The following is a 19,267-nucleotide window of genomic DNA, read 5'->3' as shown; positions in this document are numbered from 1 at the left end:
GATGAAACTTAGAGATCATATAAACAATACATACACGGGTCAAGAAACTTGTGAAGGCGTAACGATTAAGTTCATTTGAGATACTAATTAGGGGTTGATTTTCCCGATTTTTTTACCAAAAAAAAAGGGACTAACTTTATTTTGAGCGTAACTTGTTTACTTTTGATGCTAGAAATTTTTTTATAAAACAAAAATGAAGCTTTTTTAAGCACTTTAAATAAGTTGTAATGAGTTTTCCCCGAAATGTGCTTTATTTTTGATTATTTCACGTTAAAGTATTCCATTTGGAATTTGACGAATATGAACCTATTTTTAATTAGCTATAACTCTGCTTCTACTAGGTACAGAAACGTGAATATACACCATTTTTTTAAAAATTTTTACAGGCTATATTTTTGCTAGGAATGTTTTTTCGACAAAATACGTACTATTTGAGTTATTTGCAAAAAACCGTCTAAAACTGTGGTTATTTTGTTGAAAAAATGAACATATTCACTGGCAAATAACTCGAAAAGTATTGACTTAGTGAAAAAACTCTATAGAACAAAAGTTACTTAAAATTAGTCAGTTTATCAATTTCCGGACTTACTTTGGACGAATACTTTTTCACCCCCAAGAGGGGGTGAAAAGCACCCCCGGGGCAAAAGCACATATCGGCATAATATCACTTTTTTTCTTTGACTTGTTACCTATGTGTATGCCAAATTTCATGTCAATCCAAGCGGTTCTTTAAAATTTAGAGGTTTTGCAATATTTTACCGTTAAGTGCGGGCACTCCTGAATTAAGGTCAATATTTGGATATTGGAAAATATAACTTGTGCTGTTTGTCCTCTCTAAGATTTTATTCTGAAATATTGCAAATATTCCTGTTTCCAGTAAACACATTCGATTATACAAACCATTTACATCGCTCCGAGTTTTAAATTGTTGATCATCGTCTCTTGAAATTTTGGATAATGCTTCTTTAATCTGATTATAACCTTTAACTAGTGCTTTTGCGTGATCACTTCTAGATGATTATCTAGTAGTATTTACTCTTTTAGGAACAATAATATTTCTGCCACGGTCGGCGTTGCGCTCGCTTAAAGAAGCAGCTTTTAAACATTCGATTTAACAAGTTGTATCGATGTATGTGTATCCAGAGGAAGTGAAATATCTTCTGCTTTATGACCGTGATTTGGGAAAAATATGAGAAACCTTTCAACAGGAGTGAAACCTTCCATGTAAGGAAATATCACAGTTAATTGATTGACCAAATTATTCTATGTGAATATTGTGCTGATTTTTTTTATGTTTGAACAGGACGTTTACAAAGAAGAAGAACAATTCGGTAAATATCTGTAGTCAAAATCAGTAGCCTTTCTTCGTTTCGCTTGGCTGATAGCTATTTGCAGTTCTGAAACCAAAATCAGTGGGCCCTTGTCTCTTTGAGATGTTAATTGTTGGATCGGTATGGATCAAAGAATCGCCTTTAGATAATATTGAATTATTTTTTGCTTCTGAATTTTATATTATCTCGCCACGTCCGTTAGGTATATGCTGTCTTATATCACCTCTTGCTGTTTAACTGTTTGTGGTGTTGAACATTTTATCGAGCAGTCGCGAGTAGTAATCATTGCCATTTTCATTGGTTTCCCAGTAATCATTGAAGCCAGTATTGCTTATTTCTTTCTTTTGTTTATTCTCTACTCGACACTAAACTTTGCAACATACGATATGCGTAGGTTTGTTATGTACAAAACGAAATAATTAATTAAGTATACTTACTTTTGCATCGTCACATTCAGGGTTTCGTATACCCATAATAACTCCGTGTTTGTTATCCACATTGTTGGATCCTTTAAGTTGGACCACTGGATTTTGGTCCAACTCATTGGGTGAATGTGGAAACCAATTACCTTCCCATCTATTAGTGTTCTCGTTGTATTTCATACCTAAATCCGAAAAAGAAATAATACTATAGTTCATTCTGAACTAGAATTAAATCGTTTAAATGAAACAAACGAAAAAGAGAGTGTTATTCGTATGTTTTATATTCTAAAAATGTACGAAAATACATATAGACCATGACGGATCTGTGAAAAAAAGTCTATTTTTGGATGTGCGAGATGGCATTCGGATTTTTGCAGATAAAGTTAGGTGACAACTTCAACAATAATAATTGACCTATGCTCCTTCTCAAATATGCCTGGAACATTAATAAAAAAATTAAAATATTTAAAAATTTCGAAAAATATCGATTTTTTTCTACTTTCATTGCTTATAACTTTAAAACGATTCATTTTGGAACAAAGTCGTAGAAAAATAAAATAAAGATAATTGAATTTTGTATAAAATACGACTGGTTTAAAATGTCTTAAATTATTACCCTTTCTGCAAAATAGCAATAAATACAAAATAAGGGGGCAAAATAAGCCTGTTTTAATTCAATGTTTTTCAACCACTTTGGTTGCAGTTAGAACCTTCATAATTCGCTTAGAAAATTCTTACAATATACTTAAACCGTCCACCAAATTTCATTAATATCGACCTAATAGATTTTGCATAATAATTTTGCAATCTAAATTTTTTTAAAAAAGTTCAAATTTTTTAAAAACTCTCTGAACAAAAAGTAGAGCATTCAGAAGTTTGCTAATTTTTTTACATATAAAGAGGTTCTCTGCCTATATAATACACTTTACATAATTAAAATCGGATTATTTAAGCGGCCTCAGCACTGTTTTAAAGTTATAAACAATGTTTTGGCTTATAAACAAATACAGTAAGGACTTTTGAGGTATACTTTTATATAATACACTTTACATAATTAAAATCGGATTATTTAAGCGGCCTCAGCACTGTTTTAAAGTTATAAACAATGTTTTGGCTTATAAACAAATACAGTAAGGACTTTTGAGGTGGAATAAATTCATTTTCTTGAGAATGGGCGGCTCTGGAGATAAATCCCGAAACAGATCAATTTTTATTTTTTAAATTATAATTTTTTGGCATAAATATCATACTAGTGACGTCATTCATCTGGGATGATGAAGTAATCTAAATATTGGAATTAATTTAATTCAAATTTTTTTTTAATTCAAGCACTGTATAAATACTTATGTTAATGTTAATATTAGTGAATACAAAATTGAATAGCCTTTCGATTGAGCTATCACACGGCACCTATTTTTTCATTTAAAAAAATCATCGATTACGTCATCACGCCCAGATGGATGACGTCACTGGTATGATATATATACCAAAAAATTAGGATTTAAAAATAAAAATCGACCTGTTTCGGGATTTATCTCCAGAGACGCCTTTTCTCGAGAAAATGAATTTATACCAACTTAAACGTCCTCACTGTATTTTTTATAAGCCAAAAAATTGTTTATAACTTTAAAACAGTGCTGAGGCCGCTTAAATAATCCGATTTTAATTCTGTAAAGTGTATTAGATAGGTAGAGAGCCTCTTTATATGTAAAAAAATTAGCAAACTTCTAAATGCTCTACTTTTTCTTCAGAAAGTTTTTAAAAAATTTGATCTTTTTTAAAAAAATTTAAATTGCAAAATTATTCTGCAAAATCTACCATGTCGATTTTAATGAAATTTGGTGAACGATTTAAGTACGTTGTAAGAATTTTCAAAGCGAATTACGAAAGTTCTAAGTGCAACCAAAGTGGTTGAAAATGCAGAAAGTGTAATAATTTAAGACATTTTTTACCAGTCGTTTATCATACAAAATGCAATTATCTCTATTTTATTTCCCTACGACTTTGTTACAAAATGAATCGTTTTAAAGTTATAAGCAAAGAAAGTAGAAAAAAATCGATATTTTTCGAAATTTTTAAATATTTTAATTTTTTATTAATGTTCCGGGCATATTTGAAAAGGAGCATAATAGACTAAGAGCCGCTATAGGTGAAACTTCTTAATCATTTTAGGCACGATGGGACCCTATAACTTAAATAGTAGAAACTAAAAGAAAACGTTTGAACACTGTGCCGTCACTTTTCAGTGGCACATGCGTCGACAGTGGCGCATCAAACTTTCCACTTATGGACGGGATAAATAAATTAAAAGTTAACAGAACTTACTAACAGAATTAAATTTTTTTTATTTTTTTAAGTTCTATGTGATTAACACATAGGATTCATCGTGATTTTAACCCACCACCCCCCTTCCCCCTGCCCCCACCATCAAAAACTTCATTTTTCGTTTTTATTTTTTTTTGGTGGGATGCAATCAATTTTAAAATTTCAAAAAATTCACACGCATAGTTGAGGCTTTTATAAAACATGCCTATTTTTTATAGACCCATAGGTAGAGTGTACATAACCTCAAAAAATTAAAAGAAATTTTTTTTTTCAAAAAAGCGTATAACTTTTTTTGAGGAATAGCTGCCGGTCTAATTTTTTCTTAATCTTGTGTGTTTTATCAAACACTATATTTTAAATTTTTTTCAGATTTTTCCGTAAGTCTCCCCACCTTCAAAAATCCGAAAAACTGTTTTTTGGGGGGTTTTGGGGGATTTTCCCTATTTTATAGACTTCATAATATATCAAATCAATTTTGTTTTTATAGGTTATATGTAACTTGAAGTAACTGAGTTCTTTAGAATATTTAAAAATCAGAAAAACACGTTCAAACCCCCCAAAACCCCCTTAAAAAACAGTTTTTTTTTGGATTTTTGAAGGTGACCAACGTTACAGAAAAATCTGAAAAAAATTAGAAATATAGTGTTTGATAAAATACACAAGACTAAGAAAAATTAGATCTGCAGCTATCCCCCAAAAAAAGTTATATACTTTTTTTCAAAAAAAAAAAAATTTTAAAATTTTTTTGCGGTTATGTACACTCAACCTACAGGTCTATAAAAAATAGACGTGTTTTATAAAACCCTTAACTATGCGTGTAAAGTTTTTGAAATTTTAAAATTGATTGCATCCCACAAAAAAAAATAAAATCGAAAAATAAAGTTTTTGATGGTGGGGGCAGGGAGAAGGGGTGGTGGGTTAAAATTACGATGAATCTTATGTCTTAATCACATAAAACTTAAAAAAATGAAAAAAATTAAATTCTGGTAATTAGGGAGGGTATTTTTTAATTTATGTATCCCGTCCATAAGTGGAAAGTTTGATGCGCCACTGAAAAGTGACGGCACAGTGTTCAAACGTTTTCTTTTAGGTTCTACTATTTAAGTTATAGGGTCCCGTCGTGCCTAAAATGATTAAGAATTTTCACCTATAGCGGCTCTTAGTCTATAATTATAAGTCAATTATAATTATTGAAGTTGTCACCTAACTTCATCTGCAAAAATCCGAATGCCACCTCTCACATCCACCTCAAAACAGATCCGCCCTGGTCTAATAAGGTTTATTATTTACATGTCATTATTTACGTTTTTAGATATTTTTACAATTCTCGTTCCCAAAAACTAGTAGACTCGTCTTTTGTGGAAAAATTTAATATGTCACATCGACTGATAAAACAACATTGCCTTAATGATTGTCCACTATTACTAATACATGCTATTAAAGAGCTATTGTGTACCTTTGATATTTAAAAATATTTGGAAACTTTTATTCAAAAATATATTTATCTAAAAATATTTGTGAGAATTGAAATAGAAGTTTTGTAGTATTTGTATCAGCCGTATTACATATTTTTACATTAAAAATTTTGTTTCAGATCATTGTCGCAGTTTTGGGACTGAATATTTCAATAGTAATTAATTTCAATAGTAACAAATTTCCAAGAAAATATAAATATTAACACCTTGGCTGCGTTTGGAGATATTTATAAACTTTGATTGCATTACGAGGCATATATGTCCGGTACCTACTTAGTGAACCTTTGCAGGGCCTACTTTACCACTAGGCCCGTGAGGCACCTGCCTCGGGCCCGTATCTGAATGGGGCCCATTAGAATGAAATATATAGAAAAGGTATTTAAATATTTTTTTATGTTCAAGATACAAATTGGATTTAAGAAACCCAAAGACAATCTACATCCAACACTGAAAAATTTTAAGGTCATATAAATCGCTGAGAAAAGAAGGAATAAAATATTGGTACCATTCAGGTTGAAAGTTGAAAGGTTTAAAGTATATTACTAAATAGAAAAGTAGATAACTGATATACTTAATTAACCAGTAACTACATATTCTCTTACTTTAATGTTAAAGGCAACCAAATTGCATTACAATTGCTAATTAGCAACATAAACAAATACATATCATCATATTTTAATATGTAGGCGATCACTTTCCAAAATATGTATAAATTATAAAATGAAAAGCAGTTACTTCCAATTGAATCAAAAATACCCACATTTATTAATTTCCTGTATGAATAAAAACTGATATTTCGTAAATTCTTGAATAAATTTCTACATGTTTTAAAGATGGCTAACAAAATATGAAAATAATCCTAACATAAGACTGAAATTTAAAATTGCCAAAATACAGTGGCTTGCAGCTTAAATCAATAAAATACTCAATACTCAATAAAATTAACCTGTGTCAGTGACTCAGGCTCAATATTTATTAGAAAAAAATTACATACTGAAATTAAATTACTATAAGTCTTCTAAAATAGCGTAAGCTATTTTTTAGGTTTCAAATATACCACAGTGATTACAGTGTGGTGTATTTGAATCACTTAAGAAACAATCGGAAGTAAAAAAGAAATTGATGGTATCAGTATTGAACAAGAAATGGAAATAAAATACCTTGGAATTGCATTGTCAAGCTACAGAGACGCAGAGACCTGGACAGAGAAATGAGAAATCAGTACAAAAAGCAAATAGATTGGCAGGATGTCTCAATAATACTATATATCACAACCGACATATCAACACTGAGATTAAGTAAAGAATTTATAAAACCAGTGTAAGACCAATAATGATATGTGCATCAGAAACAAGATCCGATACAGCCACAATACAAAGACTACTGGAAATGGTATAGATGAGAGTACTCATTTAGTAGTACCCAGCGGTGTAGAAAGCCAAGGGAATGACTACTACACTATTTTTCCCAGGTTAATCAATATGGCTGAGGAAATAAACGATGGCCCCGAGTACGGGCGCTTCTTAAATGGGGCAGGGGTGCGAAGAATCTCCCGCTTGGCCAAATTTGATATACAGAGAAGTTGTAGAATAGGCACATGGAATGTGCGGAGTGTATATGAACCAGGAAAAACACGCAATGCCATAAATGAGATGAAAAGGCTGCAAATATCAATACTGGGTGAAATGCGATGGCCCGGATCTGGCCACTGCCATGTGGATGATCATGAAGTATATTATGCAGGAGAAGAGAGTAATTACCATCGTCATGGTGTAGGATTAATAGTCTCAAAAGAGGTTAGCAAATGTGTTAGGGCGGTATGCCAGGTATCTGAACGAGTTATAATCATTCAGTTGAACGCGAAACCCAGAAACATAAATTTAATACAAGTGTATGCACCGACAGTGGCAAGTGAACTGGAAGAACTTGACAAGTTCTACGCCGATGTAAAAACTGTTACCGACCAACTCAAGACTAGAGATCTCACCATTCTGATGGGTGACCTTAATTCTAAGATAGAAAAAGTCAGACAAAGTAATATTATTGGATGTTACGGACTGGGCGATAGAAATGAAAGGGGAGACAACATAATCTATGTATAATGAATACCTTTTTCAAATTACCTAAACGGAGATTATATACCTACGTGAAAATCTCCAGCAGATACTCCCATAATATCGTAAGAAACCAAATTGACTACGTAACCATCAGTGAGCGTCACAGAAATGCAGTAAAGTCTGTAAAAACCTATCCTGGCGCCGATGTGCCATCTGATCACAATCTATTGTTAGCCGAAATAAAATTAAAATTTAAACGGATAAAACAACAACGATCCTCTAACAAACTGGATACCGATTTTATTAGAAACAACAGTCAGGGGATTGCAAACAATTTAGAGAGCAATTTTGAGAATAGCGAACAACAAGAATCCATCGAGGATCATTGGAACCAAATCAAAACGATTATAAGCAACTCAACTCCAAATTTCAAAGAGAAAAATCAAAAGAAGCAACAGTGGAGGAACAATGAGATTTTGAATTTGATGGAAAAAAACGCAAATTTAAGAACCAAAACATTGAAATGTATAAACGCATTAGTAAAGAGATAAGGACTAAAATACGAACAGCAAAAGAAACATACTTTGAAGACAAATGTTTAGAAATTGAAGAGTTGTAGAGAAAACATGATTCATTTAATATGTATAAAAAATAAAAGAACTCACCGGTCAGAACAAAAAACATGAAAATAACATCGTTTAGAGACGGAAAACTGATTATCACTGATTTGGATAAAATAGACAGATGGAAAGACTACATTGAGGAACTGTTTAATGATGAAAGGCCCGAGCTTGAAATTAACGAAGTAGTTACAGGACCTGACATAACTATGGACGAAATTGAACAAGCAATAAGATTAGCAAATACCAGAAAAGCGACGGGACCAGACGAAATACCGAGTGAAATAATAAAGCTCTTCGAAAGTTCAGGTAAAAGATCTCTCTTTCATATTTTTAATAAAGTTTATCAAACTGGCTATATACCAACGGATTGGCTGCTGTCGACTTTTGTGACGATACCTAAAAAGGCGAACGCGAAAAGATGTAGTGACCACCGAACCATTAGCTTGATGAGTCATGTTTTAAAGATATTTCTACGAATTTTGCACTCTAGGATGTACCAAAAAATAGAAGAACAGCTTGGTGATACACAGTTTGGATTCCGCAATAACCTTGGGACCAGAGAAGCACTGTTTAATATTCAGGTTATGGTACAGAGATGCAGAGATGTCGGACATCCGGTTTATATGTGTTTCATTTACTTTGAGAAGGCCTTTGATCGGGTAAAACATGCTGAAATGATTGCTATTCTTCAGAAAGTGGGTATTGATGATAAAGACCTACGCATTATCAAAAATCTTTACTGGCATCAAAGTGCAAACATCAGGATTGGCCGGGACACGTCTGAAGAACTTCAAATACGAAGAGGAGTAAGGCAGGGCTGCATTTTGTCCCCACTAATATTTAACATCTATTCTGAGTTTGTTTTCAATAAAGCAGTGGATAATGCTCAATGTGGTATCAAAATGAATGGCGTCAATATTAATAATTTGAGATATGCGGATGACACGGTGTTAATTGCGAGCAATTATGAAGAACTTTAACATCTGATTAATAGGATTACCACAACGTGTGATGAATATGGACTCAAGCTAAACACCGCAAAGACCAAGGTGATGGTTGTCAGTAAGACGCCAATACAACCGGAAGTAGTAACAGCTTATGGATTAAAAACCTGAGAGAATGGTATAACAGATCCTCTGCATCCCTTTTACAAGCTGCCGTTAACAAAATTGCTATAGCCAATTTGATAGCCAACATTCGATAATCGAGCACGGCACATGAAGAAGAAGAAGATCAATTCATGAGAAGAATTAAAGGAAATATGCTGAGAGATCAAAAAAGGAGTGATTACATTAGAAGACAATGTAACGTACAGTGTATAAACAAATGGACAATAAAAAGAAAAAAAAAGAATAGAATAACGACATAACCAGAATGGGGGAGACACGTGTGGTCAAAATAGCAACAGATAAATCACCAATCGGCAGAAGAAGTATTGGCCGACCAGACAAAAGATGGAGTGACAACCTTCCATAGAGGTATCTATCCGTAGGATATGAATGAACAAGCAGAATTGCTTATAAAGAGGAAGAAGAAGAAGTATACCACACTAAAAGAACAATAAATACTTATTTAATTATTTTATGTACGATTTTGATGTCAGCCGTTGCATTAAATCCATATTGCTGTTATTTTTTGTTTAATCAGCAAATAAAATTATTCATTTTTGAAAAATAAGCTCCCTCTTTAAGAAAATATGTCTTAATGTAAATAAAAAATTAGCAAGAACACCTCAATTGATTGTGTTTAAAAAAATTGCAAAATTACAACATATCTGTTTAATTATCTTACTTCAAACCATTGTTTCCATACCGTTGTTTAATTTTAAAAATAATAAATAATATTGACCATCTAACAATAAAACACTGAAAACTTTTGTTTTTAATACGGCTCATTCTTAATTTAAGTACTTATTAATACATATACATATATTATGTAAGTACCTAATACTACTTAATGTACACAACTTTCCCATCCTACAAAACATAAATTGGCAGTCTACCATATAGCATGGTACATAGATTAACAGAAATGCCTATCTCAAAAAATAACTTCAAGATAAAATTGAATACCATTGCAAATAGCAGTAAACAGTGGGTACAATGAACAAACAATAAAAAAAATTTTAAATCAAAAACTGCATACGGAAGACCTGAAATTAGTCTTTCCACCATTCCACCGGTAGAGAAAAAACCCAGTACCCAATTTGATACAAGAATTATACAAAAACAATGTTATTTTTAACCGAAATTCTTGTTATCTAAAATGGCCTCCACCCGAATTATTTTGGTTAATGGAGGTTTTACTGTAAGTAATACTACTTAATGTACATCTTCCTTCTTCATTTTCCATTAACTCTCTGTTTCTTGCAATGTGTATCAGAGATTGTACCTATGTTGTTAATCCCTGTCCATTGCCTTATTTTTCGGAGCCAGGACAATTACAATTTGTTGCTTCCTATTCCTGTGTTGCCTTCAATTTTACCCTCGATTATAAGTTGAAGGAACTGGTATTTTTCATTTTGCATGATGTGACCCAGATATGCAGTTTTCCTTTTCTTGATGGTTTAGAAAAGTTGGCATCATCCTATCCTACAAAACATAAATTGGCAGCCTACCAAAGCATGGTATATAGATTAACAGAAATACCTATCTCAAAAAATAACTTAAAGATAAAATTTAATTTTATTGCCAATAGCAGTAATCAGTAGGTACAACAAACAAACAATAAAAAAAATTTAAATCAAAAACTGCATACGATAGCCTTGAAATTAGTCTTTCCATCATTCCACCGCCAGAGAAAAACACCAATACCTTCTGCTCGATTACATATAACAGCCTAACACATAAAAACTTAACACATAAAAAAGAAAGGAATGGCACCAGCTTTTAGGGCAAACAACTTAGCAAATATATTATGAACAACAAGAGCCAAAAGAAAAAGTACTTACACAGTGGTGTATATCAACTTACATGACAATGTGATGCAGTGGCGTGCCTGCCATATAAATGAAACGGTGCAATCACTGAGAGGCTGCGGCCTCTTGAGGCCGGCCAAATAAGTTTGTGTCACAAAAATTTTTAGATCAAACACATTCATTAAATTCAAAGTTTTATGTTTGATTTAAAAATAATTTATATTTTTGTTTTATAAATAACGAATAAGAGCTCGTGATAATAAAAGGTAAAATGACAATGGGGGCCACATTTTTATAAAATCACTGGGCCGCTTGAAAAGTTCCAGCACGTCACTGATGTGATGACTGCCCAAAAACTTACATCAGTCAAACTGGTAGAAACTTTAACAATTTAAAACTTTATAGCAGAACACACAAGGGCTTTCAATAATGGAAAAATAGATTCTACATAAGCACTTCACCTTTTAGGTTCTAGAGCCGGGGTTCCCAACCGGTGGTACGCATACCCCTGGTGGTATACGGGAAGATTTCAGGTGGTACACATCACGTGGGTGAAACAGGCGAAATTAAGATTATTCTCCTTGATGTGTGAAGATATGGGTGGCAGGTTCAAAACTCTTCTGTTGAATACAGAAGTGAGATGGTTATCTCGAGGGAAAATTTTCTGTCTCTTTGAACTGAGGTCAGCAGTTTTAATGCTTTTAACTGAAAAAAAAATTATGACGTGAAAAACTTGTTCTATGATGAAGAATGGTTGTCAAGATTTGAGTATCTAGGTGACATATTTGACACACTCAACATGCTGAAAATGGTTCTTCAGGGAGAAAACACCCATCACAATAAATGAGGTCAATGAGAAATGAGAAAATAAACTCCTTCAAGAAAAAGTTGGTTTTATTTGTTTTCAAATACAGAGGAAAATTGTCTCTGCATTACCTTCGCTGTCATCATTTTTTGAAGAAACCAAAATATCTCCAATACCAGATGTGGTTGCTGATATAATTCTTCACTTGGAATCTCTTCAAGAAAGTTTTAATAACTATTTTTCTGAAGAATATTCCAAACTTAACCAGAAATCCTTTTGCAGGAACCTCACCAAATGAGTTGCAATTACAGGAAACTTTCATCGCTAACTGTTTTAAAGAGAACATCTCAAGACAGTTTTAAAGATAAATCCTTAATTGACTTCTGGATCGGGTATAATTCCAAGTATCCAGTGCTCTTCCGGCAAGCTATGCTGTTTTTGAGGCCATTTGCCATTTGAGAGTTACTTGTGTGACAAGGGTGAGCTATTTTATATAAAAAATAAATATAGAAACACACTAACAAATGTTGAAGAGGACTTAAGAATAAAATTGAGTTCAATTACTCCTGCAATTGACACTTTAATCACAAGCAAACTGCAACAAACTTCGCATCAATCTCGATACACAATGACTAATGTTGATATCTCTATTGATTTGTATCTTTTTTCTTGGTTGATAGTTTGTACCAATTGTATAACATTTATCTGTAATAAACGTTTATCTGTATATATTTTCATCTGACGCCCTGAAGGGCACTAAGGAATATGAGAGAGAAGAAGTATATATTTTTAAATAAAAATTAGAAAGCATAATTGACAAATAATTATATTTATTGTTGTCTTGATAAAAAACTTGGAAAAGGGAATGAATAATTAAATTTAAAGTTATATAATTAGGATCGAGGGTGGGATTCCTTCCATTCCATGCCCCCGGTGTTAGGTGGCACACCAAAATCTTCAAAATATTTCAGGTGGTACGCAGTTGCTAGAAGGTTGGGAACCCCTGTTCTAGAGCATAATGATTTCTTCAAAAGGGCCAATTTCAAATTGTCTGCATCCAAAATAAATGCCTTGGCTATCCTTAGTAGAATGTATGGAAATTAATAAATTAAAAAATACATGTCTGTATAATTCTGAATGAACTTGAGACAAACAGCTAACCCCTCCTGAACTTATTTAGATAAATACCAAGGTAAATACTATAAAGAACACTTGAGAAAGGCACTGTGCGGAAACAACTGTAGTGACATAAAATTGTAATAAATTTTGTGCAAGTATTGAAAACATAAGTTTTCAGTGTTTTATTGTTAGATAAAATGAACTTCCATTCAAGTAAAGCTGGAATTTAATATTGACCATTTATTTTCCAAAACTAAAATATTGCAGAAAATATTTAACAAAGGTTTATCCAAAAGCTGGTTGATTATTTATATATTATGTATTAAAATATTCCTCACCTGAGCTGTGGAAAAACGCCAAACATAGCACAATAATATTTTTTAACATTAGGATTAGGGGGCCCAGCAAAATAACTAATAAAACCAATTGGGTGAACGAAAAACGTTGAAAAAACTTGCAAGCTAATTTGAACACTATAGTTTATTAGTTTTCCGTTTGCTACATTTATATACTTTCACTGGCATATGTTATCTTAGATTATTTTATTGTCAATACAACTTTTAATTCCGGAAAATCGTGGAAATCCGGGATCGTTCAAATATCATCTGTTTCCTGTTTGACGTTTTTGACTGTTTTTGTTTTAACATTATGCAGATATCTGTAAGTTAAATTTACAATAAGGGCATCTACTAAAATACACCCAAGAGATGGCGCTAGCAGTTGGTATTAAGAATTTAATATTGCATTCTTTTCTAAAAAATAAAAAAAAAGAAGCTACGCCATTTTTTCATCTTTTATATATTTTGTATTTTTCGATTTTATATTACATATTCTATTTTCAAACCTTTTTTTCCCGATTGGAGTAGGAGATACTGGTTGCCTGTATTCGGCACATTAATATTATTTTTATTAATGAGTCGTTAAGCTAGGGCCAGACAAGCGATAATTTACGACGCTGTATGAGCAGTAAAATGAAGCGGCAGGAGCTGCGTAGCTGCAGTAAAAAGCATGGCCAGACGGCAGTGGCGGCTCCTGAGTTTTACAATAGGGGAGGCTCTAACTGTAAAAAATCTAGACAAATTTGCACTAGCAAAAAAATGCACCAAAAAAAGTAATTTAAGGCTCCATTTGTTTTTGACCATTTTTATTTACATTTCACCTTACGGGGACCCTACCTCTTAGGAAGCGCTCAAGTATTACGGAACGCGATTTTTGAAGATTTTTGACCCCCCCTCCCCCCTACGTAACGCACTCTAATGGGCGTTTAACTATTGCGTAACGCAATTTTTGAAGATTTTTGAACCCCCTCCCCCCCCACCTGCGTTACGTAAAACTTGAACGGTCCCTTACCGCATGCTTGCATTGATACCTGAGATGTAGAATAACTTTTGTAACTAATAATAATATTATTGTTACTAAAAGAACTTTATAAAAACAGGATTAAATCTAAAATTAACGAAATTTTTCGAATTTTGAGTCATAATTACCCCACGATAGAAGTTCCTTGTAATTGCCGCGATTAATGGAATAATCATCACTTTCATCGTGTCTGCGAAAAGCTAATTCTTGCGAAGCCAAATATAGTGTTATATCGATAAGCCTTTTTAAATTCATCCTATTCTCAAAAACCTGATTATTGTAAGTAATTATGGCCTCTTTTTGAGCTGTATCTAAAGCAGTTACTATATTATGTTTAGCAAAAAGTTTTAATTTACACAAAAAACTTTTTTCCTCTTAATAGACCCGGTTAACCAGTCCCATTTATTATACCAGTTAATATTAAATGCACGATTTTGACGATTACCTGAGGATTTAATAATAGTTAAATTTGGCTGTGGTCTTTCTAAGGTTTTAATAATATAAGCTTTATTATAATATACTTAAAGTATTAAAATTATTCATTTATATACATTTTACTTAAACAAACAACGGTACGTAAATTGTAAAAATAACCTTACCAAGCCAATAACAACACAAATAAAAATATATGAAATACAAAAATTCACCAAACACTAATTAAAAGAAATAAAATTATAAAATCACACCAAGAAATACCCTGACTATTAACTTCCTTATAGAATATAAGTAAAACCACAAGGTAGCCTAATTCTGGTTTTGCCTACCTTGGCATATATTTCTGGGTAGTTTGACGTGAAGCGATATAATATTACGTTTCTCTATCGAGCATTATTGTACGCATAGGAAACTATATCGCTGGTTTCGAGACGTTTGTCGTAACTTAGAACACAACGGAGTCGAGTCTGGCTTCCACCTCCCTTGGTAGGGATATGAGGAGCTGCTCACAGCATACAGGTGGGCATATTGATGCATTCCAGATGCGTTTAGTTACAAAAGTGTGCAATAATTTACACTTTCTATTAGTACGAGCGCTTGTTGTTTCTCGTGATTCAAAATAAACAAAACAGTGACATTTCATCAATAATTCTAGAAATATTATGTCCCAGATATGACATAAAATGTGTAAAAAATTATGGGGAGGCTAAGCCTCCGTTGCCTCCTCTGACGAGCCGCCACTGGCCAGACGGGGATATAAATTACGGCGTGTCGTGAGATGTAAATACAGTGTTTTGGTCGTTGTAGTAGTTAGATGAGCTACAAATTTGGACCCAGGTCCATTCGTTTGCGACACGACGCCGAAGATAGGCCCGTTCGATATTGCTGCGAGATATTTTACAGCTCAGTCTGGCCATCCACTACATTAGGTAACTTTCTTCTTCTTCTTGCAGTACCGTCTCCTATCGGAGGTTGGCTACCATCACAGCAATCTTAACTTTGTTGGCTGCAGCTCTGAACAACTGTATTGAACTGCACCCATACCACTCTCTTAAATTTCGCAACCAGGAAATCCTCCTACGTCCCACATTTCTCTTTCCCGAGATTTTTCCTTGGATGATGAGCCTTAGCAGAGAGTACTTTTCTCCTCTCATTATGTGGCCTAGATATTCCAGTTTTTTCGTTTGTATGGTTTTTATGACTTCGCGTTCCTTCCCCATCTTCAGCAGAACATCTTGATTTGTTACTCTTTCTGTCCATGGTATTTTCCACATTCTCCTGTAACACCACATCTCGAATGCCTCAATGTTTTTGATGTTTATCTTTTTCAGCGTCCAAGCTTCCATGCCGTGCAGCAGAACGGAGAAAACATAGCACCTCAACATTCTTGTTCTTAAGTTTATATTTATGTTCCGGCTGCATAGGAACTTTTTCATTTTGACAAACGATTGTCTCGCTATCTCTATTCGCCTCTTGATTTCTCTTGTCTGGTCATTAGTATCAGTGAAGCCAACCCCTAAATATTTGTAGGACGTAACTCTTTCAACTGCCTGATTATTTATTGTTAAATTCACATTGGTGTATAGTTTCTTCGTTACAATCATGAATTTAGTCTTTTTGATGTTCAGTTTTAGACCATGTTTATTGGTATGAGTGTTTATGTTTTCCATCAAATACTGTGAATTTGCTAGGTTATCTGCTACTATTAGCGTGTCATCAGCGTATCGTATATTGTTAATTAACTCTCCGTTAATGTTCATACCAATATTTTGCTCTAGGTAACCATGGAATCCATTTTCGCGCTTCATTATTCTTCCCTCTATTCCCATTCGATTTTTAATGTCTTCATTTCTGATATGTTCTTTTCTGGATATACCTTCTGATTGCAATTGCATCCATTTCCACCATTTTCCACTACTTCAATTTTCTTTTTGTTTTTTTTTCTGTAAGCCTTCAAGTTTCTGCATCATGTAATAAACTGCTCTTAATCATATCATCATTCTCTTTGCCTTATCCCTATGCGGGGTCGGCTTCCCTAATTGCATTTCTCCACACAATTCTATCTTGGGCCATATCAATGTTAATCCCCTTTACCAACATGTCCTGCCTTATCGTCTCCCCCCAGGTCTTCTTTGGTCTTCCTCTCCTACTCCTTCCAGGAATCTGCACTTCAGCTATTCTTCGTATTGGGTGGTTAACGTCTCGACGTTGACCATGACCAAACCATCTTAACCTATGCTCTCTCATTTTGGCATCAATTGGTGCCACACCTAGACTTCCCCTAATATACTCATTTCTAATTTTATCCTTCTTTGTCACTCCACTCATCCATCTAAGCATTCTCATTTCCGCCACATGCATTCGCTGTTCCTCTTTCTTTTTCACTGCCCAACATTCAGTTCCGTACATCATAGCTGGTCTTATGGCTGTTTTATAGAATTTTCCCTTCAGCTTCATGGGAATTTTTCTGTCACACAACACACCACTCGCTTCTTTCCACTTCATCCATCCAGCCCTAATTCTACTGCATGCATCTCCATCTATTTCGCCATTACTCTGTAATACCGATCCTAGGTACTTAAAACTATTGCTTTTTACAATCATTTCACCATCCAAAGATACCATTTTATTTGTAGTAGCTCCATCTTTAAATGAACATTCCAAATACTCTGTTTTTGTCCTACTAAGTTTTAAACCTTTTTCCTCCAGAGCTTGTCTCCACTGTTCCAGTTTTTGTTCTAAGTCTCTTTCACTATTTCCTACTAACACGACATCATCAGCATACATTAAGCACCATGGAATGTTACCCTGTATTTTCGCTGTTATCTGGTCCAGAACTAATGAGAATAAATATGGACTAAGCACAGAACCTTGATGCAATCCTACTTTCACATGAAATTTATCAGTCTCTCCCACACCTGTCCTAACACTAGTCGTTACTCCCTCATACATATCCCTCACAATCTTTACATATTCACCAGGGACTCCTTTCTTATTGAGTGCCCACCACAGAATCTCTCGAGGAACTCTATCATATGCTTTCTCAAGATCAATGAATACCATATGAGCGTTTGTTTCTTTACTCCTGTATTTTTCCATCAACTGCCTTATAATGAAAATTGCATCTGTTGTTGATCTACCCTGCATAAAGCCAAATTGATTCTCGGATATTTCGGTCTCTTCACGTATCCGTCTATCAATTACTCTTTCCCATATTTTCATGGTGTGGCTAAGCAGTTTTATAGCCCTGTAGTTTGTACATTGTTGTATATCTCCCTTGTTTTTGTAAACAGGTACCAGTATACTGCTTCTCCATTCGTCTGGCATTTGTCCAACTTCCATAATTCTATTAAATAGACCTGCTAGCCACCTTGTTCCTGTCTCTCCCAATGCTCTCCATACTTCCCCAGGAATATCATCTGGTCCTACCGCTTTTCCTTTCTTTATTTTTGAAGCGCTTGAGCCACTTCCTCGTTGGTTATTTTGGTGACCACTGCTGCTACTGTCTCCGTTGACTCTACAGGCTGTCTGTCAAATTCTTCATTTAATAAGCTGTCAAAGTACTTTCTCCATCTCTTTTTGACATCCCTTTCGTGAACTAGTATTTTATTATTTTCATCTCGGATACATCTAATCTGATTAAAATCTTTTGCTTTCTTTGCTCTCTGTTTGGCTATTTTATATATCTTCGTTTCGCCTTCCCTGGTATCAAGTTGATCGTATAGGTTTGAATACGCTTCTGCTTTAGCTTTTGCTACTGCTACTTTCGCTTCCTTTTTGGCGACCATATAGTTTTGAAGATCTATGTCCGATCTGGTTTCTTGCCACTTTTTATATAATTTTCTCTTCTCTTTTATTTTTCCTTGTACTTCATTTGACCACCACCAAGTCTCTTTATCCTCAAACTTCTTTCCTGACGTTTTCCCAAGTATTTCAATAGCCGTCTCTCTAATAATATTGGCCATTTTTCTCCAAATTGTGTTAGGGCTTCCTTTCATGTTCCAACATATTTTTTCTACTATTCTTTCCCTGAATAGACCTTCCTTCTCATCTTTTAGCATCCACCACTTGATTTTTTGTGGTCCTCTCCGATATTTTTGTTTAGTTTCGCTTTTTACTTCGATGTCCAGAACAAGCAGCTTATGTTGTTGGCTTACTGTCTCACTAACTATTACCTTGCAGTCCTTGCATTCACGTATGTCTTCTTTCCTTATCATGAAGTAGTCTATTTGGGATTGATGTTGTCCACTTTTGTAGGTAATAAGTTGAGTTTCTCTCTTTTTAAAGAATGTGTTAACAATCGCCATATCCAATGCTGTTGCTAATTCTAGCATGTCATCTCCAGCTTCATTTCTAGTTCCAAAGCCTAATCCCCCATGTATTGTTTCATATCCTGTCT

General features: G+C 33.8%; 1 protein-coding gene and 1 long non-coding RNA gene across 3 annotated transcripts in view; one reads left to right on the top strand and one right to left on the bottom strand.

Annotated features, from left to right (window-relative positions):
* The window catches only part of LOC114332178 (uncharacterized), a 79,119-nt gene extending 65,411 nt beyond the window's left edge, over positions 1-13,708 (bottom strand). The window contains exons 1-2 of the mRNA XM_050645841.1: positions 13,413-13,708; positions 1,769-1,935 (exon numbers count right to left, since the gene is read on the bottom strand). Of these exons, the coding sequence (XP_050501798.1) occupies positions 1,769-1,935; positions 13,413-13,461 (216 nt within the window). The 5' untranslated portion in view covers positions 13,462-13,708. The remainder of the gene's footprint in view (positions 1-1,768; positions 1,936-13,412) is intronic.
* LOC126881524 (uncharacterized) overlaps positions 1-19,267 on the top strand; it is a 78,522-nt gene that overhangs the window by 33,476 nt on the left and 25,779 nt on the right. For both annotated transcript variants that reach the window (XR_007696887.1, XR_007696888.1), the window contains exon 2: positions 5,673-5,928. This is a non-coding gene — a long non-coding RNA (uncharacterized LOC126881524). The remainder of the gene's footprint in view (positions 1-5,672; positions 5,929-19,267) is intronic.

The sequence above is a fragment of the Diabrotica virgifera genome, chromosome 3, assembly GCF_917563875.1.
Source record: "Diabrotica virgifera virgifera chromosome 3, PGI_DIABVI_V3a".
Lineage (NCBI taxonomy): Eukaryota > Metazoa > Arthropoda > Insecta > Coleoptera > Chrysomelidae > Diabrotica > Diabrotica virgifera.
This window is presented reverse-complemented; position numbering and strand designations above follow the sequence as displayed.